This window comes from Ruditapes philippinarum, unplaced genomic scaffold (genome assembly GCF_026571515.1).
Source record: "Ruditapes philippinarum isolate M1 unplaced genomic scaffold, ASM2657151v2 ctg1158_1_1_1_1, whole genome shotgun sequence".
Lineage (NCBI taxonomy): Eukaryota > Metazoa > Mollusca > Bivalvia > Venerida > Veneridae > Ruditapes > Ruditapes philippinarum.
The window spans coordinates 133909-158134 of NW_026862469.1; the positions used below are offsets into that span (position 1 = coordinate 133909).

The window sequence follows — 24226 nt, forward strand, 5'->3', positions numbered from 1 at the left end:
ATTTACATTATCTTCTCGGCTTAAAAACATGGTTATTTATAGTTAATATAAGTTAGTTAAATGTGAAAATTCGGATTAAAGCTTAAATAGGGTTTAAATGATCAGCATTATGATCGCAAATAATGCTATATTTAAATGCTAACTTGACATATGCACACAGATTGTCAATATTATCAAAAAATGTGACTTTTTTTAATGATCGGGACGACAACAACAAATGAAAATAGAAATATTATATTTTATTTCTTAATGCTATTATTGCCAAACCATATGAAAACTATAATCTGCAGTGTGTAAATTTGGTTTAGAGTTAGTTTAAATCAGTGAAAATATTTGATTAAGGATTACACTGTTAAGATCAGTATGGTCTATTGAGATTTAATTAGAATCAGTATTGAAGGAAATGAAATAAAATTATGGCCTTAAAATAATGTATGGTATAAATTTAGATAAGGTTTAAAGGGGAAATAAATCATCCATCATAAAACTTTGATGTACTGTCAGCTGTATCTCTCGATCATTGTGTATTTATCAGATCTCCAAACAACCAAAAATCAGGCACATTATGTGGGAGTTTTGATAAGAGGTTAACTGTCTTGAGTGCTGTTACAAAATTAGTAGTTCTGGAGCTCTGATAAAGAGGTTAACATTCTTGAGTGGTGTTACAAAATTAGTTATTCTGGAGCCCTGATAAAGAGGTTAACTTTCTTGAGTGCTGTTACAAAGTTAGTAATTATGGAGCTCTGTTAAAGAGGTTAACAATCTTGAGTGCTGTTACAAAATTAGTAATTCTGGAGTTCTGATAAAGACGTTAACATTATTGAGTGCTTTTACAAAATTAGTAAATTCTGGAGCTCTGATAAAAAGGTAAACTTCAAAGTGCTTGTGCAGTACTGTTTACAGGAGCCCAGATAAGGTTAACTTCCAGATTGCTGCTACAAATAATTCCGGAGTTGTGATAAAGAGTTTAACTTCCCAATGCTGTTACAGTTGATAATGTCCTGAGTGCTGTTACAGATAATTTTGAAGCTCTGATAAAGAGGTTAACTTCCCAAGTGCTGTTACAAAATTGTTATAGGGCTTGGTAACCAGGTTAACTTCCACAGTGTTGTAACAAATAATTCTGTTGCTCTGATAAAAAGATTAACTTCCAGAGTGTTGTTACAAATATTTATGGAGCTCTGATAAAAAGGTTAACTTCCCAAGTGCTGTTACAAATAATTATGGAGTTTTTAAACTTTTGGAGTGTAGTTACAGATAATGATAACATCTTGAGTGCTGTGACATAATGGTTCCCAAACTCTGATAATGTGGTTAACTTCCTGAAAGCTGTTACAGATATATTGGAGCCCTGATATAAGGGGAACTTTACGAGTGATAGGCTCAAGATGCAGTTGTTCAATTTTAACATAAAAGGTGTTTGCATGGTTTGTCAGAGCTCTAATGAGGCTCTTTCCTAATACTGAATGCAGAGGCTCTAATACTTAAGGTTAGCTTACAGAGTGCTAGTCAGGCATCAAAAAATATTTTGGGAGTCACTCGTCCGGCATCAAATTCTCTTAAATTCTACTCTTAATTACGAGCGGATGTATGGAAATTTTGATCTCCACTAGAACAAGATGCAAGAAATTTTAATTTAAGATATATATTGTAGATAGAATGTCAGAGATAAGTACTTGTAGTTTATAGTAATGAATTTCAAGGCCACTTTTTGGACAGTACTGGGTTTATTTTAAAAAAATGGTTGTAGCCCATATAGGACTTAAACCAATGATTAAAAGACAGTAATTTTAATCCCACTTTATCACCTAAATGGTTGCCATCGATCAACATTATCAATGAAAAGATTCCCACCCACTTTATCACCTAAATGGTTGCCATCAATCAACATTATCAATGAAAAGATTCCCACCCACTTTATCACCTAAATGGTTGCCATCAACATTATCACTGAAAAGATTCCCACCCACTTTATCACTTAAATGGTTGCCATCAACATTATTACTGAAAATGTTCCCACCCACTTTAATTATCTTTTAAATGATTGCCGTCAACATTATTACTGAAAAGGTTCCCACCCACTTTATCACTGAAATGATTGCCATCAACATTATCACTGAAAAGGTTCCCACCCACTTTTAAATAAACAATGAAATTTAAATAAACACTGAAATGGTTCTTACCCATTTTATCACTGAAATTAATGTTCCCACCCACTGTATTGCTGAAGTTTATGTCGCACATGGTGAATTACGTATCAAGAAAATAACGGTATTTATTTCAAGGCAAGATGTCGCCATGGTTATTATATGATATAATATTCCAGCAATATGTGATCAGTAAATCAGTAAATACTGCTATCTTGACATCTGATATTCATAAAGACACAGACAAGATGTGATTATTGTGTTCAATTCTTGTTTTATATTTTCTAATTACTTAAGACGGGAACATATACGAGTCCCTGGTATAATGTAATAATAGGTATTACTGTCTGTTATAATAATTAATATTTTGTTATAATTGAAATGAACAAGTCGGATGTTTCCAGAGGAGTAAATAATTTATGAACAATTTGTGGTTTAGCCCTTGCCTTGCAGGAATCAAAAGTGAATTTGGCCTTTGCCACAAGTATGCTACTATGCAGCTAGGCCAGCCTGTACACCCTAGCAGTCTGACCCGGCTCTAAAATGTTAGATGGCCAGAGAGATATCCCAAAAATTGATAATGAACAAAGTCCATTTAAGAATTGAGCCTTCTAACAGTTGATGTAAAAAAGTGAAAAACAATACTTATATTAGTTCCAACAATGACAGTATTAATATGAAATGATTGAAAGTTAAAGATTAATTCAAGAATAAGTTACATATTCAGAAGTCTTGAGCATGGAACTTTAATGCTGACATACAATGTATCAGTAATTTTGGTAATTTGGCATTCTATAAATTCTATAAGGGGAGTGGGGCTATTTGGTTAAGGTGTCTGCCTCTTAACCCAGAGATCATGGGTTCAAGCCCTGCTCGGGTCAGGACCATGATTCTCTATATGACACCAGTACTGATTGGTTCCAGGAAGCGGACTGGAAAGTGATTAATATAAATTGCAAGAACTTGTCTCGCAATCGAGAAATCGAGAAAAAAAATTACACAAATTCCCGTAATTTGGTAATTCATTCTCCAGTGTTGGAGTTATGTAACCCAATTACCTGCATTTGAAAGAAAGTTTTGAAAAAAATAGTATTCAGTGAGGAAAATTAACTGCAGAAATTTTTTTTTTTTTACTTTTTCAGTTGACAACTATTTCAATTTTATGTCACCTTTGCCTATTCAATGTTGTTAATGTTGCGAAGTATGTGCTGTCAGGTAGCTGTTAGACTATTCAGCAAATAATTTCAGGCATATTGTATTCTTTCGTACATTGAAAATACAAAAATATACTGCCAAACCTGTGAATATAGGCCATCCAAAGGATTACCCGTACATGGTCATTACGGACAAGTGGTCTTTATTAGAGTATTCTTAGTTGTATCCTTCTTATCAATGAAGGTTTGTCAAAGCGTGGTCTGTATTAATTTTTACAAAATGGTCTTTATTCAGAAGTGGTCTTTTAACACAGTTATATGGAAGAAAATTTAAAGAAGCACATATGTTGGATAAAATATGACACCGTATTAGATATCTTATACATTTTGTATTTGCATACTCAGTGAAAATTGTTATATAAATTTTGATTCATTTTGACTTTAAATTGAGAAAATTTATAAAAACATATAAATCAATGAACATTTGATATTTTGTTTCTTAAGCCAGTCTGTATATTTCTCAGAGATAGATTTCTATCTTAAACATTTATATATTTGCATACTCAGTGAAAATTGTCATATAAATTTTGATTCATTTTGACTTTTAATTGAGAAAATTCATTAAAACATATAAATCAATGAACATTTGATATTTTGTTTCTTAAGCGAGTCTGTATATTTCTCAGAAATGTTATTTAAATATCTTTTGTTGTAATGTTTTGTATAAAACAAAACATTTTGATGATGTGTTTTTGTTGTTATGAAATATTTGTACTCAAAAAGATTTTATGTTTTCATATGGTTGTTTATTTGTACTTTATCAAAAGGGACTTGTTTAATTATATAATTTTTTTTTTCTTTTATAAAGGTAAATGCCATATACATATTGATGGCAAATAATGTCAAAACTGTCGCTTTCATATTTGACATATTTGACAACTTGTATTAGCTGATGTCACATTCTTGTTTAATTATTTAAGTACTGAATGTGAATTTAATATTCAGTGTTTTTAAATACTCAAATTTAAGTTTAGTAATAAACAAAGAAACGAAAAAATGTTAGGAAAAGAGGCCCATGTGTGCATTATCTTGTCTGAAAAAATAACAAAAAATATTTGTATGTTCTTTGCTTTATTAAATCAAAGTCTCTTCAGATTATAATGCATTGTTCCAAATCCATATCACAGCAAGTCAGTTTTTGCGCAATTCAAGGTTACAGGGCTAAAAAAAAAATTTACACTTTACTGCTGATGACCTCTACTTAATTAAGGTACAAGTTAAAATGTATAGGCTCCCAAGTTAGGAACAGTGATCGAAAGAAACTTGTGCTTTTACTCGCAAGACAGGGTACATATTGAATTACATAGGCTCACAAGACAGGGTACAGTGATTTTGTTTATATACTGTGTCTTTTTGATACCATTGAAGATGTAGAAGTTAAGTTATAGGGAAATTCTAACGATATGAATCTTCAGAAACATGAAGAAGATTAGAGAATAGTCATTGTTTAGCGAGAGGAGAACAAAATCAATACGAGTCACGTGAAAGGGGCTCCCATCTCTTTGTTATTGAAAAATTGTGTAATGGTCTTCAATTATAAGATTCAGATTTTCTCTCTGATTCTTGAATTACAGCAAAATTAATGCTTCCAAAAAAAAAAAAAAAAAATCAAATTAGACAAGTTTAAAGTGAATTGGTCTAAGATAGAAGGTCTGTGGCAATGAATGATTATGTTGACAGTATTAAATATCAAGTGAAACAAATATAAGTGGAAGAATTATAAATGGATGTTGTTTGTTACTGTGATATGCATAATTCCGTATGACTATCTGTAAATAGAAAACAATAAAAAAATTCTCAAACAAAATATTAAGATTCATTATATAATGTTCATACTAAGCTCTATCAACATTTGTTTTCCAAGTAACCCTTTGTCTATAAAAGGTAGGCACAAAATCAATATCTGTATAAAATGGATACTTGGTGATTTTTGTCCCAGCTCACTGATTGATTAAATCCTGATCCTGCTGATTGTTTTTAAATGGATTTGTCCGGCTTCCATTTTTGGAACTGTCCATTATCAGTTTTGAGGTGAGCCATTAATATAGATCCTGGTCAGACTTCACATATTGTCGTTCTATTAGTGCAATAACTGGTTAACTCCTATTTAATTTAGGAGGACTTGACTCATTACTGCACTAAGGTAACAGGTATGCGCTTTGTTCTGATGATCACTTCCAGTGACTTTCATTGCTAGCATTTGTAAAATTCAATAGCGGTACAGGAATTTCTTTTACCATATTGAATAAAGATAGCTAAATTTATTTTTTTTCATGTAACAAAATGGAGGTCAAAGCATAAATAAAGATATGTTAAAAATGGCTTCTATCCTTGAATTGCTTAACTTTATGGGAATGAGCCTTTTTGGTGTTACAGTCAAACAATGTTATTTGTTGATAAGGTTGCCATACAAGACAAATGGCATAACTATAGCCTTAATTCCTGATGTCTCAGATGAGTGATCAAGGGCTCTCAGGGCTCCTTGTTTTTACAATTTTTAACATTTGTTCCCTCTTGTTTTTCGTTTCAGGAAGTGGAACGTGAGATATCATTCCGTACAGAGTCAGGTCTCTACTACTCCTACTATAAACAAATGGTGAATGCCCCTTCAATCACGCAAGGTTTGTTGTTATAGTTACACTTTTGTGATGAAAGTCATCAGTTATATTGACGAAGATTATTAGATTGGGTGTAAAAGCTTAATGTTACAGGGCGCAATATACTGTTTTTTCATATTTTTTTTCCTTTCTTTGAGGAGTAAAATGGACATTGACTGTCCAACTTCACTAGTAGGCGATACTCCTACATGCTGATTTATTTTTTAGGCCCAAATATTGTGGCCTGTTCTAAACTTTCCTCTGTTTTCCCTCTGCGAAGCAATTTTCCCCTGTCAATGGCCCTGCTGCCATTCCCCTTAGTATAGGTGAAAAAAATCACTGATGTATTATTTGGAACTCAAACAAAACCTGAGCAGAACCACTGACCTTCTTCCATAAGCTAAATGGATAACTTCCGTGCATGAAACAACCCAGTCTCTGGAAGTACTTGAACCAACAGTGTTAACTTTAACCACTTAACTGCCCATATAGGCCTCATCTGGCTTTTTGTACACTGAAGTAAGAGATTGCAGTAAATGAAGGGATAAAATCTTTTCATAACTTGAATTCAGTATTCAAATGTAATCACTATAGATTTTTTATTTGGCTCTCTTTATATTTCCCAGACATCTTAATTTTATACAGCAATTAAATGCTATAGAAGGTCATTGTAAAAGTACACAAGTTCAAATGTACTGAGATAATGAATCTAGCTCTTAAGCAAAACTGTAGAAGAAGATTAGGTACAAGTCTGAGCTAAGAAATTTGTCTTCATCATAATATTGTAATAACTATGACATTAAAGGTTATTCTTTGAAATGTCTGAGCTTTTTCTACGAAGCTATTTGATCTATCTTCAGTATCTTCAGTACCTTTTAAGTGTTTTTACTCGGTTAGGATTTCATAATTTTAAGCAATGTTCTTGGCAAATTAAATAACTTGTAGCCATTTTCTTTTCTGTCATTTATCTCCCTTTTTCTATAAACATTTAGTGTGGTGCCCTGGCTTTGGGTATCACAGTATTAAAGGAACTCCACTAAGATCAAAAGTCTAAAAACATGAAATTTGAAATTTTTATCAAGATGAATTGAAGCAAAGCACTTGAATTGGAAAGATCTGCAAAGGATTCCAGAATTTAATTAAATGTTGATTTTTTGTGCCATTCTTATCCACCAATCGGAGTGAAAAGCGTTTCAACTCTTTTCATTTTCTTGTCTTTTTGTACAATTAAAATGATTATTCTGGAAAACTGGATGAGGGAATGACCTTTAAATTTGCACACAAGTAATTGGTCTAGACCTACATCAATTGGTACATAAATCTAGGAGAACAATTTTCAGTCCCGTCATGTCAAAAAAAGCCTTAGTGGACTCCCTTTAAATATTACCATTGATTCCACTGCTGTATCTTTTAAGTACACATACCTATCAAAGTTGAAGGCAAAAACTTTCAGGTCAATCTGCAAAGATAATAGGTGGCGCTATGCATGAATATTACATGTAACACATGTTCCGATTACCGTTATATTAGTGAGAACGCTTAAGTCATTTACTGAAAGTTAAAAAAAAGTTGATTGTGACATTCAAGTTATATTGGCGTGGCCAAGTGGTTAACTTGTCTAACTAGTAATCTAAGGATTGCTGGCCGCTTGGGTTCAACTAGTCAGAGGCAAACCGTTGTTTTCATGAGCAAGAAACTTTACACTCACTTTGTACTCAGGTTAGTTCCAGGAACGAATTTGAGAGTGTTTCAATAAGCAGCTAGCTTACAACATGATAGAACAAAAATAAATTAGTATGAAAACTAAGTCAACTGATTTCCTGTAGTATAATCTCCCCTTTCCTTTTTATGTCAAGTTCTTCAGCTTTTGACAGATACATGTACATATTTTCAATTTATAAATAGATTTTAGACCTACTTCCTTTAAAGAGTATAGGCATACATTATTGTAAAAAAAATAAACAATTATAATTCTCATAAATAACAACATTTTGATGTATGATAATGTTGGAGTTGTATGAAGTGCAGTAAATTGTTTTTCAATATGCAGGTTATGACTGAAGCAGACGAAATAATCAGTTAAACATGACAGTTTGTAACACATTTGTCACTAGACTCATAAATTTTCAATAATTTATTCAATTAAACAAAGTGCTGTGTAAGACAATTATAATTTATACATTACCTACAAAGGTTTATAACGAGTGATGATGTATTGAAATGATGTATGTTTTTCTGGCTTATTTTGCCTACAATCGGATATTAATGGAGTTTTTATGCCCGCATTTGTCTGTCCTACAGGCATGTTGTCCGTCTGTCCATTCAATTAGACTAACAAAACAGTGGAGTAATGGGAAATCGGTGTCGTAGATACATTTTAAGTCTTCTCTAATTTTTCCATGGTAAATTCTGTAAATTTTCCATGATCATACTCTGGGTCATTCATGGCCCTGACAATAATTCAGGTAACGGACCGGACTTATTGAATTTTATTGCTCTTGCAAGCTATGCACCTTGCTTTGGCTGCTAAGACTTGATGGTTTGCTATTGCTTAAGGTTACAGATTAAACATATTGAGTTTCACCACTATTGCAAGATGGACATCTTGCTTTGCTTAGACTTCATGGTTCTACATTCAGGCCAGTTATATATTCATGGTTTTTAGTAGCCAAGGTGCCCACTGTAACCATATGACCTTGAACTATCACTGTAGACAGACAGGTTAAAGGAGAAAAGAGCAGTCTTGTTATAAGCTCATAAAAAAAAAGAAGAAAAACATCAAGAAAAGAGCAATTTTGTTAAAAACCCAAAATTAAAATAAGCAAAACATTGTGGACAACCTCACAGGTACCTATATACATACAATATGTTAACTAAAATGTAACAGTTACAAAATATTTGTGATTTTAACTAATGAAAAAGTTCAATTTGGATCACATTGGTGCCACAGCATTCCTTGCATTATCCGAACCTTAAAAAAATCCAGTTGTATCAAATACAAGTTCCAGATAAAAAAGCAGTGATGTAGCTAAATCTAGGCAAAGAGACAGTATGCAAATTTATGGTTTTCATCAGCAAAATACAGATACCATTACTTTATTGTGAATATTAATTTTTCCTTAGGGACAAAGTCTTTGTACGGAATGAACGAGAGTTTTGCATGTGATATTTTATGTACAGACTTCGTGTCTGCATTTATTCATGCACGTAAATGACAATATAGTGTGCCGAGGTAAAAAAGAACCCATTTGATATACAATGTACATATATATATTTATTACATGCATTTGAGTATTATATTTTACTGCTCTACTGAGAGTATATAAATACTTCTGTTATATTGAAAATGGCTATATAACATGACATCCATTTAATTTCAATATAATGTAACCATTATGTAATTCTTTTTATTAAATACATACATGCATACAGTTTGTAACATTTCAGCTTCATTTGTTACCATAATCATATGCACAAATATAACATTGCAACAAAAAGAAGTTCTGTCAGAATTGTAAAAAAGTACATGTAGTTGGTAGGTTCTGGAATGACGTTGCAGGCGTAATGTCATTCATTGTTGTTATCTCCCCACGTCGATGGAATTGGGAGTGGGATATTGTTTTGGCATTGTCCGTCCTGTAATCTGTCCGTCCATCCATCCGTCCGTCCGAATTGCATTTCCGCACAAGTTCTCTGCAACCACTGGCTGGAATTCAATGAAACTTTATGGGAACCTTTAATACCAAGAGGAGATGCGCATATGGTCGGCTTGCTCCGGTCAGACACTTCAACTCAGAGTTATGGCCCTTGATTAGTTATGCAGTATGCATATAGAGCAAGAATCGTTTCCGCACTACTTCTCTGCAACTACTTGTTGGAATTCAAGGAAACATTATGAGAATCTTCAATACCAAGAGAAGATGCGCATATCATTGCCTTGTTCTGGTCAGATACTTTAACTCAGAGTTATGGTCCTTGATTAGTTATGCAGTATGCATTATGAAAGTGCAATAAATGTTTCCATGCTACTTCTCACCAACTACTGGCTGGAATTCAACGAAACTTTATGGGAACCTTCAATACCAAGAGGAGATGCGCATATTGTTGCCTTGTTCCGGTCAGACACTTAAATCAGAGTAATGGCCCTTGATAAGTTATACAGCATACATATAGAGAAATAATCGTTTTCAAGCTACTTCTCTGCAACTACTAACTGGAATTCAACAAATCTTTATGGGAACCTTCAATACCAAGATGAGATGCGCATATCTTCGCCTTGTTCGGTCAGACACTTCAACTCGGAGTTATGACCCTTGATTAATTATACAGTATGCATATAGAGCAATAATTGTTTCCAGGCCACTTCTCTGCATCTACTAGCTGGAATTCAATTAAACTTTAAGGGAACCATTAATACCAAGATGAGATGTGCATAATTTGTTGCCTTGTTCAGACCAGATCCTTCATTACAGAGTTATGGCCCTTGATAAGTTATGTAGTATGCATATATAGTAATATTGCTATTTCTTTGCAACTGCTGTATTGATTTCAACAAAACTTTATGGGAACCATAGATACAAAAAGGCAATTTACATCTCATTGCCATGTCCAGATATTACTATTTAACACCGAGTTAATTAAGGCTCTGTTATTGCCCTGAATATTATTATGTACAAAGAATATTACTGTTTACGCCATGATAAATATATAAATAAAGGCTTATGCCTTTAGTTGTTGTGTTAGTAATAACCAGTACTCGGCGGGGGATATAAAATTCAACAAATTTGCTTGTTGTATACATTTTTATGTCCCCCAATAGTTAGAGAGGGACTGAGGGGGATACAGATTTGGCTTTGTCAGTCTATCCTGCTGACATACTATTATGGTGCGTTGTAATTTTATTACAAACATGCAATATATGTTAATAAAGGATCATGCATTGACATGTTTCCTGACTTACAATATCATGTGATGAAGAAAATAATCCTTTTACATCAAATGTCATTAAATTCTTATAATTATAGACTTACATCAAAAACTTGTCCAAGAAATGTTAAAAGTCTAAGTCACATGAGGTTTGCTTTATAATATTAATAATAAAGGTGTCAGGTTATATGGCTCAATATAAACTCAGTATAAGCTTATATAACCTGAGTTGTTAGGTGAGGGTTATATTGTAATGCAACCATTTGTATGTGGCCATATAACATGTCGGACATCTTTATAACAGATTGACTTCATAAATTGACAGCAGCCATGTCTATAGATTATATGAATGTAATGATTACCCAATGAAAAGTGATGTTACAAACTTGCATGTATTATTATTCTTCATATTTAGGATAAGATATTAATTTTTATATTGTAGGTCTATATGAACTTACACATGACAACCTGACGGAACATCCCAGTACAATAAATGTCCTCGAGCGTATGAATATCTACCAAGAAGTAGTTCTCAGCATTATTTACAGGATATTACCCTTTAAGGTAGGGCATATGTGGAACTACTTTATCTATATTTATTGCATAAGAATCACATGAGATTTCACCATCATAAAAAATTGTCGTCTGCTGCAAGAGGTGTTTACAGTAGGTGACAGATATTGCAAATATATAATTATGTTTAATAATTCTTCCTGTGTATTATATAAAAAAGAAACCCTTCTGGGAATTTTGTAAATATTACAATTTTTTTCTAAGAATTTTTGTGCAAAAATATAACTTGTTGAACAATTTTCACTTGATTTTGAGTGGATTGATATAATTGTGTTAACAGACGGCTTCCCTAAAAATGTTTGGAGATTCATACAATAAAATAAAAACAGTCCTTGTTTTCGATAAAGGAAATGTTAATATCATTGTTGGATACCCACGGCGGAACCATTCACATTTATTTATTGATTACATATTACGTTACATGTTAATTAACTGCGGGTATCGGACGATGCATTTACATCTAATTTATATACTGTAAAATCATTATTATTCGTGGGGCACGAATTTTCGTGGTTTTCGTGGGTAGGTCAATCCACGAATTTAAGATCCGACGAACATTTATCCCAACAAATACTTCTTACCCAGTCTCTGTTCTGTATATTACAAACATGCGTCGGCTCTTTTCCGGCCGATATTTCGTGAAATTGATGTAAATACAGACAGATAATCAGGTTAGTGACAAATTAAATCCGTTTGCAATATTTAAGAAACTTGAAAGAAAACTCAATTATATGTCCTCAATTTACTATCACAAAATATAATGTCGCATAATTTATATACACACTTGATCGTTGTACACATAGTCTACTAGGACTTGATTGTGTTAACAAGAATACTTGACATAATCGAGTAAATATGGGAACCCAGGCAATGCAATAATTAGCGCTATTAAAAATTGTCTGTATTAATTTAAAAAAAGTCTTTGAAAGTAAATGTCGTTGGTACACAAAACTATAAAAAAAAAATACGATCGCTAAAACAGATTTATTGTACATTCTTTTGTCATTTTTAAATGATCCAGTTTAAATGAATTTTTATCTGTATTTGTGCGAATGCTATTCCGTAAACATCAAAGACGCCACTGACTTTTACAAGATCCACACATACTCGTGTTATTTATCGAGATTAATTTATATGCATGTAAATTTACACAGTCGCTGTGACGTTGCGTGTAGTTACTTTCAAATATGTTATGACCAATTCAGGGTGTAAACTTTTAAACTCGCTGGTTAAAACCTGTCAGGTGTCGTATAAATTATGCAATGTTTACATCGGCGAATTACAGGGGCAGTGTGTCCAATGGAGGTGCATATCGTGTCACACGTGTTAATTGCAGTCAATTATCGGCAGTAACTGTGCTACATGTATATTAGAGCTATTGCCAGAGGCAAGGATTAAATTTATTGACAAGCGCTGTGTGACAAGTAAAGATGTGTACATGTTATAAGTAAAGATGTTTGGCGATTAAGTTTAAGATTACTTTGCATTAGGTTACTGAATTTTATCTTTAACAGGAAAACGAAAATCCACGAATTTAAGAACCCACGAAAATGCCTGTTTTGATAAAACCACGAAATTTCATGCCCACGAATATAAGTGAATTCGCAGTAGATTGTGTGAGCCAATGTGCTAGACTCAACTCTATAATTTTTTTTCTCTCTTTTCAGTATATTTATAACAACCTAACCACATGTCTCAATCTTTAACTTACTTTTGAAATTGTTTTAAAAAAAAACAATTTAGTGCAAACAAGTCATACACATTAGAGCTTCAGTATGTGTTAAAAATCATATTTTTACCAACCTTTCAGTTTACTGACTATTTATTTTTATCACAAGATGTCTCTTGCTTTCTGTTTAATATAACCATTACATATTTCTTATCTTCTTATACACGCATGTAAATAAAACATTACTGTGACATCAATTTTGCCTATAAATTTTATAACAAAAAGGTACGGAAGCGTCCTGGTGCCAATTTATAATGTTCTATAAAAAATAAACTCCTATGTAGGAGATAAAAAAGCCTAATTAGGAGTTTGTAACTCCTACGTAGGACTTTTAAACTCCTACGTAGGACTTTATAACTCCTACAAGACACTTACCCCCCCTCCCCTCAAATCTTAAATATAGAGGACATTTCACCTTTGGTTCATACAGAATTTATTTTTGATTGTGTAGGAAGCTATAAGCTTATAGACACACTTTCGAATCCGTTCCTGGAACCAACCAGTACGTACTTAGCAACGAGTGTAAAGTTTCTTGCTCAAGGAAACAACGGCTTGCGCCTAACGGGGTTTGAACCCATGCGGCTAGTGGTCATTAGACTACTAGTCACACGGCCATGCCGCAACACTTCACCTTTTAATAAAGTGTCTCAGATTTCTAGAGTGTACAGTGTCTTAGGGTGAGGTGTCTGTAAGCATTGGCGATGTATCCCGAAAAATTGCTTTACAGCTATTCGAAAAAAACTTACTCAACATCAAGCATATATATCAAAATTTTAAATGATTACGATTTCAATACAAACTAGCTGAACAATACAAGCAATTTATCCATTTTCGGCCGTTTCTAATGATTAAATCCTTATAGGGGGGGGGGGGGGGGGGTAGTGAAGTGTCTTGTTCCTGCTCCGTAAAGTTTAAGAAGATAACGGTTTGCGGAGCATTATGCATGCATATGTTTAATAATGAATTACATTGTATATCCAAAGTTTAACCCAATGGCCATACATTTTGTGTACATGTGTATAATAAATATAACTAAACGTACATAATACAGAATCATCGTTTAATATATGCAGAGAATGACAAAATCATCTCTGGCTACAGACTAAAGGTATTTACTAAAGTGGCTTGCCACAATTACAACTTGACACATATGAGCTGCGCCATGACAAAACCAACATAGTTGGTTTGCGACCAGCATGGATCCAGACCAGCCTGCGCATCCACGCAGTCTGATCAGGATCCATGCTTTTCGCTATCAGTTTCTCTACTTGTAATAGGGTTTGTAAGCGAACAGCATGGATCCTGATCAGACTGAGCGGATGCGCAGGCTGGTCTGGATCCATGCTGGTCGCAAATGCACTATGTTGGTTTTGTCATGGCGCGGCTCATATAATTCATTTTCCTACATAATATGCTATGTTAAGGGAAGACGGACAAAACCCCACCAGTTAAAACCCCACCACTCAAAATTTTATAGAGTGGACAAAACCCCACCACTAAATTTTATAGAGTGGACAAAACCCCACCACTAAATTTCACAGAGTGGACAAAACACCACCACTTATTGGGCAAGATTTGATAAATTATAATATATATAATATACACATTTTTTCACATTTTATTTTTTAATTTCAATATAACATTTGTGTAATATAAGAATGAACAATTTTATTAACAATGCATGTACATCTTGCATGTGCAATATGCAAAAAAGGTGTTACAAACTGTACACAAAAAACTTAATCCTAATCCCTGAAGAACAAAACAGATTATTTATTAATGTTTGATTGCAAAAAGGTGTTACAAACTGTAACTCCTTATTGATGAGTTGTTCACACATTATTTTGAGTTTCTGCTGATGCACAGTTGTTTGTTTTTTAACATGTTTACAAGAAAGTTGTGTCCACTCTATAAAACTGAAGTGGTGGGGTTTTGTCCACTCTGTAAAATTTAGTGGTGGGGTTTTGTCCACTCTATGAAATGTAGTGGTGGGGTTTTGTCCACTCTATAAAATTTTGAGTGGTGGGGTTTTAACTGGTGGGGTTTTGTCCTACATTCTATGTTAAGTTATACTCTAGCATACATGTCCGTCGAATTCTGTGCTTTCAGTTCTTTGATATGTATTCTACGTAGGAGTTATAAAGTCCTACGTAGGAGTTTGAAAGTCATACGTAGGAGTTACAAAGTCCTACGTAGGAGTTATAAAGTCCTAATTAGGCTTTTTTTATCTCCTACGTAGGAGTTATAAAGTCCTACGTAGGAGTTTAAAAGTCCTACGTAGGAGTTATAAACTCCTAATTAGGCTTTTTTATCTCCTACGTAGGAGTTATAAAGTCCTATGTAGGAGTTACAAAGTCCTACATAGGAGTTATAAAGTCCTACGTAGGAGTTATAAAGTCCTACGTAGGACTTACAAAGTCCTACGTAGGAGTTTAAAAGTCCTACGTAGGAGTTACAAACTCCTAATTAGGCTTTTTTATCTCCTACGTAGGAGTTTATTTTTTTTATAGAACATTATGAATTGGCACCAGGACGCTTCCGTAAAAAGGCCATACAACAGCACATGTAAAACATTAAAAACACATTTATTTTCACAAATTTTAAATGCCTTTAGTCATTTGACCAAAAGAATTTCACATTTGTTGTCATATGATATCATATATGATATTATATCTTATAATTATGATATCATTTTTCATAAAACGCATTCAAGAAAATGATCTAAAGGTCATCAGAAGCAAGCTTTATATCAATTTCTTGAATGAATATAATAGAATTTTATATTATATGACAACAAATGTGAGATCATGTCCTATATATAACTGGCTGTGATGGAGTTAAGAGACAGACTGTTGTCTGTGCGGTGATTTATTTGTGATCAATCATCCAGCATGCTTGCTTGTTGTTGTCACTGTGTTTTCTGACATGAAATTATAAGCTTAATGGTGTATATAATGTAATATTGATTGAATTGTGCATCATTTTATCACCAAATCTATGACTAGTTTTACCTTGACAACAGGAGGCTAGCACCAGCAAATGATCACATTATTGTTGTATTGCTGGTAGTGTGAAGTTGTATATACATGTATGTCATTAAATGACTGCAAAGCAGGTATATTCACTTTGAGTGATATTCCTTAGATTAAGAAATTACAGTGTATTCCTGCACCCATAGTAAGAAGGTTAAAAAATCCTAATGAGCTGTCAAGTTTACTGATATTTTATTTTTTTGAGTGAGCATATTTCTGCTCACAATTAAGGATCTTGATGTCCCAATAGTCAATAAAATTACAACAGTTTTACTGTGAATATCATAGTCACAGTAAGAAACTTTGTATTCAGCCATAAGGATACCAACCAGATATTTTTCTAATTGAATGAATATTTGAGGATATTCTTGCTCAAAGAAAAGCTTGATAAGCATATTGACATATTCTTGCTCGCAGTAAGAAAGTTTAAAATCGGACTTGATATATTCAGTGACATTCAGAGATTTGATTCTTCTTGCTCCCAAATTATTACAATGAGTGAGCATGCTGTTTTTTGCTTGACTATTGAAAAAAGAGAGAGAACTATTGTACTCACCCCTGTGTTGGTGGCGGTGGCACTCAAGTTTTTGTGTGCAAGTTGCTGTCTTGAAAACTACTGAATGGAATGCCTTAATTCGGACTTCAGTTGAGCTCCTTTAATGAAGCATGCCAGACACTGTTTATAATGAATGAATATAATGATAGCTGTTGGGGAGACTAGTCATTATTATCTATGGAAATATCATCTTGACACAGTGGTCTTTATTTAATATTTATATTAACTACTATGAAATCATATATTTATTACTATATAGTATGAAATCGTAAATATTTGTAGAAGATTTCATGTAATCTGGTCATAACTAGAAATTAATTTCAGCCGACAGCTATTTCTCTTGGATCAAGCACCCTTTTCTATGGCTTCATTTTAATTTGAATGCAGGTGATTTTCACAATGCTTTTTTTTATTAACTGATCGCATGTTAGCATGTCACCCCAAAGAGTCTCTACTCTGTAGCATGTTGTAATTGGCAATTAAGTAAATTGCTTCCTTTCACATGTGTGGCCAATTACTAATTTATATGCATTGAAATGCTAATATGTGGTAAGTCAAAATAATACCTTGAAAATGTCACACTGTTTTTTTTCATTAGTTAATGGCATTTTCGCTACGGACATTGACTAGAAAATTGGAAGGTACCAAAGTTGTAAAATAGGATACACGTTTCTTGGGGCATCCAATGCCGAGTTCTAAAGGTCATTGACTTCAAACCACCTCAGACAGAGGGTTCAAATCTCACTAGGGACGTTGGGTTCTTTTATGTGAGGAAGCTATCCAGTTTAAGCTTACGGAACATCAGTAGTTACTCTACCCAGGTGCTCGTTTGTGCCTGAAATAATGTGGGGAAGGGCACCTTAGGTCTGATTTTCACTTGCAAAGCAGGAAATTCACCATATGACGGTACTGTGTTGGTGCAATGTAAAACCAAACCCCAAAAATGTAATGGCATTATATTAGTGCTGTCATTACGCAGCTCACCCCTATACAGACATCCTTTTAAAATTTGTTGAAATGTTGTGTATGGTACATGAAGTAAATTTGGAATAATATGTATAGGTCTGTAATAAGAAGCCTATCTTGAGATGTTCGTTTTGTTATTTGCTTCATGTTTAAATACTGACATAATTAAGATTTGTTTGAAGCCAAGAGTGATACATGCTAAAGATCTTATTCTAACACGACCCGCATTTTTCCCTATTGAACATAGAAGAACCGAAAGTGTGTTATTATGCAATAAAATCACTGTTTGACTATATTTAGACATGTGACGTAATCATTATACACGTGACGTAACCAGTAAAAATGTGACGTGCTGACAATAAGTACGGAAACAAATCAGACGTAATTTAGCTAATTATCATGTACGGCAGCATTTATTTGTTGATGTCGTGTTAGAATCGAAATAATATATCCAAATCGATGATTTTATTGCTTGATAACATCACTGTTTGTCGTTCGGATACGCATCATTATATCACTCGGGCTACGCCCTCGTGATATAATTCCCCGCATCCGAACTCCAAACAGTGATGTTATTGAGCAATAAAATCACAGTTTGGGATATATTATTTCTTAAATTTAAACACAAATTACAATAACACTGGTATCTTTTTATTCTGTTTATTTATAACTTTTATGTAGACTGACGCTTTTTTTTTTTTTTTTTGAGAAATAACCACAATGCAATGGCACAGTTTTTGTAATTCATAAAATTTATAGAAAATGCACCAGTTCTTACTTTTAACGATTTACCATTTATATCGCCAATGTTAACTAAAGTCTGACTACCAGTACCTCGTAATTTAAAGAAAAAAGGCAGGTAAATAATTAGTTTCGACGAGATATTTTTCAGAAATTCCTTTACAAACATAGATTGCAGAAGAAGAAAAAAACGTGTTGATAATTGCAGATCTCGGGGAAATCTGTGGAGAATAGAAACTAATCAATAATATCTTGGATGACATTTAAGATATCCCCTTGATGCTGTATTATATTGTCATACAAAATATCTCTTAGAAATTTCCACACTACTTTCCTGATGTTAACAGACATTTTTTGCAACGGAAATTAATTCCAGCAGATGGGAACTAATGATTTATTGTAGGATATTTAAAATTGGTTCTTTGGGTTTTGGAAAGGTCGCAGACGACTCTTTATTTGCGGTGGAAAATGTGAAATAATTGCATTATTATCAAGATATTTCGAACAACAGTGATTATATAAATCAATATGCTTTTAAAAAAACATCTTGTGCTATCTCTTTAGTTCCTTCTAAACAAAATGTCTTTTGACTTAGAATTAAAAGTAAAATAGTCTGAACGTTGTAGAAAATAAAACATTTTTGAAATTCCTATATTTGTTCTTTGACTATTTTTTAAAATATTCTGTGATAGTTAACCAGATAACAGTTAACCAGATAACCAGATGAAACTGGATGTAACACCATCATTAGGACTGTTTATTTGCCAATTTCTGCCTGAAATAATGCACAGAAGGGCATCCGAGGCCTTTTTCTAGAAGTATATCTGGAAAGTCGCCATGTGACCTGTACTGTGTTGGTGTGACATAATCCTCCAATTTTGATTTCTAAATGTGTCATACTTGAGATGTAAACATTGATAGGATTCCTTCCTAAAATTTATTTGTGAATGTCATTAAATTAATGTGATGTACATTAGGGTAGAATTTGGCACCAAATATTATCTACTGTTGGCTTCAAAATTTACTGTGAAGGCTAAAATTCTCTGTATAAGGAAATTGCATTCAGGTAAATTGACCTTGGTTGTGCTTCTAAATGTCTTCTAAACATTTGATTATGGTAAGATTGTGTCACTATTAATAGCAACACCCATGACCTTAAAGTTATTTTGTATATTTTTAGTTAAATCTGTCACTATTTGAATATAAAATAATTATAATGGTTTGATATTCCAGGCAAAATATTTGCTAATGCCAATGGTACATAGCTTTCCTAAGTTACAAGCTCTTGTTGTGTTCCCAGCATGCTTTCACTAATATTACAATGCTAAATAATTATATTTAATGACAATGTTGCCACACATTTTCAATAAAAAAAAATTACTCCATTGAAAAATTGATGCAAATAAAACTTGAAAATTACAATAGCGATATTGGAGGGTTATGTATTGCTAGAATCAGAATTTATTTTTCCTGAAATATGATCATCATATCATAAACAGATTATTATATGGAACTAAGGAGCAAGTACCTTTAAAATCAGTTTAAATATTAACACTGTCATAAGTCATGTTGCGTGGTTACATATAAAGTAAAAGTGACATAATCACCCACCTTGGGTAGCTAACATAAACGTAAGAATGGTAAAATTGGTAATTTTACAAATTTTACATTAAATGTTTATCTAAATTGTACTTATTGTTATTTTTCAGAATTTTCTCGAGCCAGTGTTTTTCTACATTAATTCGGTGTTTGCCCTACATGGAATGCTGGTATGCTCGCTGTTTGTAACAGCCTGGATGTTGAGTGGTTCCTGGCTTGCTGGTGCCCTGGCTGGTTGTTTCTACATCTTTAACAGGTAACTTAAATGTTCGAGCCCAATCTGAGGTAATGACTCATCTATAATGTCACCAGTATACGAGGCCAGGCAGTCTGTACAGCTGCGCATTCTATATTTTTTGCAAATTTAAGGTCAATAATACAACGAAAGAATAATGTTGGCCGCTTTTAGTTAAAGGGAATATAGCTTTATCTTTCGAAATATTTTCAAAAAATTTATCTACAGTGAAATTATTGATATCATTTCACTATCTTATATGGTCAATTTTTGAAAGAGCTGTAGCATAGAATGTCTCTGTTATTTAACACACATGAATATTTTACGTAAAACAGAAAAAAAATGTTCCAGTTCTGCTATTGTAAGTAGGGTTTTATCCATTTAGTAATGATTTCGTGCATGTGCCATTCACTTTAAAGACAATTTATTACCATATTTCTTTCATACAATCACTTTGAAAGTACATTGTATTCTTTTTGAAAATTCAAACAATAATTTTTGCAGCAGATATATAGCTTTTTACACTTTAAATGGCAAGTTGTGTAAAATCCTGTAAAAAGTTTCATTTAACAAACTTCATTTTGATAAAGGTTGTTTCAAGAAGATATTTAGTATATTATTTGAGTTGAAATTTTATATAGGCTTATGTTAAACTCATTCAGAAATATTATAATTTCTCACCACAGGGCTTTCTATATACAGTAAAAACCCGCTAATGAGACCAATGAAGGGACTTTACAGATCTGGTCTTAATAGCGGGTGGTCTCATTAATGAGTTTGGTCAAACAGAAAACCAGGCAATATATTAAGGGATACCATGTCCTGTACACATGTTTAATTCTGGGCTAACCTTTTTCAAATGAGAAGATATTAAACATTCACTATTATTTTTTTATTTTTATTTATTTTCTTTTACTTTTTAACATATAAATTTTAATTAAACTGCTTTAGAGGTACAAAATGTATCATGAATGTCTTTAAACACAAACATATTTTTACATTCTTGTTAAAAGAATGACATGACTTACTCAATTAAATCACCATTTTACTGCAAAGCACATCGACCAATTAACCTTTAATTATCTTCACAGTTTTCATCGCCGATAAAAACTTCAAAAACCTAATCGTATCATGTTTATGTTTGTTTAAAATTATGGAACGAAAGAGATAATGATAGCAGCAACACCTCTAAAAAAACTTATTGAAAGTTTTCTGTTCAATATTTTGTTGTTTTAATCCTCCAGTTATGACATTAAAGGAGTGAAAAATTAAGAAATTATCGACAATATTATTGATAATTTCCGGGTTTGATACAAAGTAACCTTGACCTCTGCCGTAAATTGGATGTCGTTAAATGTCGTAAAACTAGGACAACTGTTGTTTACACTACGTGTCAAAAAGATTTCAGCAATATACATGCATGTCAATATCAAGGTGAGAAAGTACCCGCAGTCGTATTTATGGGTTTCAGAATGTACAGAATTTACGAAATGGGACTGAATTTACTGGTCGTATTACGGAATAACGGGGTGGTCTCAAAATCGGGGTTAGCGACCATTAAAATAAAGAATAAAAAAATTGGGTCTTTGAAAAATCGTTCGTATTAGCGGGTTGGTCTCTAAAACGGGGTGGTCGTAAAGGGGGTTTTTACTGTAATACTTTTGTAGACTAATTTAATATAAGTCTATATCAAATGGCAACTCGTGTTGGATCCTATATACATGTATATTTAACAAGTTTAGGAATACATTATTAACCCATAACCAGCAGAATGAACTTACCCAGCTTATGATTTAGAACAGTCCATTCATAATTTGAGGGATTTTAACATCCAAATACAAAACTTGAACTACCATGAGTATAGAGCCTGGTCAGCCTGCATGGCTGGACTCTTTACTGGCAGCAGGGGCTAAATACTAGTTCTAGCTAGTTAACAGCTAAACAAGTGTGTGACAAACTTTATGACCTGTCTTGAACAGGTATCCATCTAATTTACAATGTCTGTGGTTCTACTCAGGTGCCCGTTTGTGTCTGAAATAATGCCACCAGTAAAGCTGGAAAGTCACCATATGACCTTTACTGTGTTGCTGCCACATTAAGCCCAACCAAAAAAAAAAATGTACATGTAAGTCTATTTAAAATGACAACTCACGTTTGATTCTTGCTATCACATGCTATGATATTTTCCAGAAAATGTAACAGAAAAAAGACACTATTTAACAAAACAACTTTTGAAATGACATCTCCCATTCACTTGATGTGAAAGCAAAAAAAACTCAGAAATTTATCACTTGACAATGCAAGTTTTTCAGTACAATATAACCATTATGCCATTGTTTATAGTGACAATATTCCCAGATTTAATATCATAAAATGTCACGATGTCAACAACCTGGTTTAAAGTGATAAAATTTATGTTTTGTTTACAGGTTGGATACAACAAGAGTTGAATATGTTATTCCACTTAGGGAGAGTTTTTCTCTGCCGTTTCTATGGTTACAGATCGCAGCTATATCTTATTATTTCAAACCAAATATACAGAGAAATGTAGAGGTAAGGTTAAAAAAATAAATGAAAACACATTTTGTTTGGTTAAAATATTTTTTATGAAGATTTTATTTTTGTGTTGTTATGAGATGAAAGCAGGTTGCTAAATTAGTATCCAATGCTTATTATATGGGGAGTATGGTCCCTGTGGGGGTGGGGGGATTGGTGAACCCTCATTTTTAAGCTATACTTCTTAAAGAAAAAAGTGGCGCTCTTGGTTATGTTTTTACTTTAATACTTACAATGAACACTATAACAAGTCGATATATTATGACAAGTTCTACCTGTCACACCAAGGTCAATAGGTCAAAGGTCAAGGTCACTGGTACCTGAAATGGCAAAACATAAAATTGGTCATTATCATCCAGCTTAGAAAAAAGTGGAGCGCGCTGCACTCCTCAGACAGCTCTTGTTTAAAGACAGGTTATGGAGAAATTCGGAGACTAGACAAAAATGAAATGTTTGTATTCCATAATTATATTGAAGTAAAATGAAGGATTAAATTAGTCATTGATTTGATAAATGTAATGACTTCTCTTCTCTTCAACTGATGGATTGGGAATTTCATTTTAGGACAGGGGAAAAGTAAAGGCTCTTTAGATGGAGTCAAATTTCATCTTCAAAGTGGTTATTAGAAAAGTATCCAGAGTTTCATTTAACTGGAGAATTATTTTGTATGAGAGAAAATTACATGTATTGGAAGAAAATGTGCAGTAAATTCTGAGACCTTTGTAATTACTGAAAGAAGATTACTATTGACTCAAAAAACGTTGCTCAGCAGAGAAAGTGGTGTTCAGTTAGCTTGGTTTTTAGTTTTGTGTCTTTGAAGTTCAAATTTTCAGTGAATTAAAATCTTCTTAAAAGAAGAGTATCATAAATGATTCAGTTAAATTTGAAATAATGATTTATACATGTATATATTATGCCATGAATCCATACCACTCTAAATATCTTAAACGGACTTACCCATCTTTCAGTCTTGGCCAAACCATTCATATTTTTTAGGGAAAATTTAAACGTATGTAATTACTGAGTAGTGAATATTGCAGACGGCATGGATGTGTTGCCTTATTTTCGTCTGCACTGGTCACATGTACAATCAATTGAATCATGCTAAAGGTTAAGTTGGTGGTGGTATGGTAGTTTTCACTCTGGATCACGACAGTAAGCCACATTGAATTCACCAGAGCACAGTTCAACCACCGCATCGTTCCTGAGCAGACTGTCAAGCAGTTTACCGGTACTAGTTGCCTTCACTTTCGCATGGAACTGAAACTTCTGTTCATGCAAGAGCAGAGGTACAGTGCAAATGACCATAGAAAGAATTTCATGATCAATTACAACAAAAGTGACCTGCGTCGTCT

At 33.1% G+C, this 24226-nt stretch overlaps 1 protein-coding gene across 2 annotated transcripts in view; it reads left to right on the plus strand.

Moving 5' to 3' along the window:
• LOC132719180 (probable C-mannosyltransferase DPY19L3) overlaps positions 1–24226 on the plus strand; it is a 64512-nt gene that overhangs the window by 18372 nt on the left and 21914 nt on the right. For both annotated transcript variants that reach the window (XM_060702929.1, XM_060702928.1), the window contains 4 exons: positions 5892–5982; positions 11327–11448; positions 20191–20336; positions 22745–22868. In XM_060702929.1, the coding sequence (XP_060558912.1) occupies positions 5892–5982; positions 11327–11448; positions 20191–20336; positions 22745–22868 (483 nt within the window). The remainder of the gene's footprint in view (positions 1–5891; positions 5983–11326; positions 11449–20190; positions 20337–22744; positions 22869–24226) is intronic.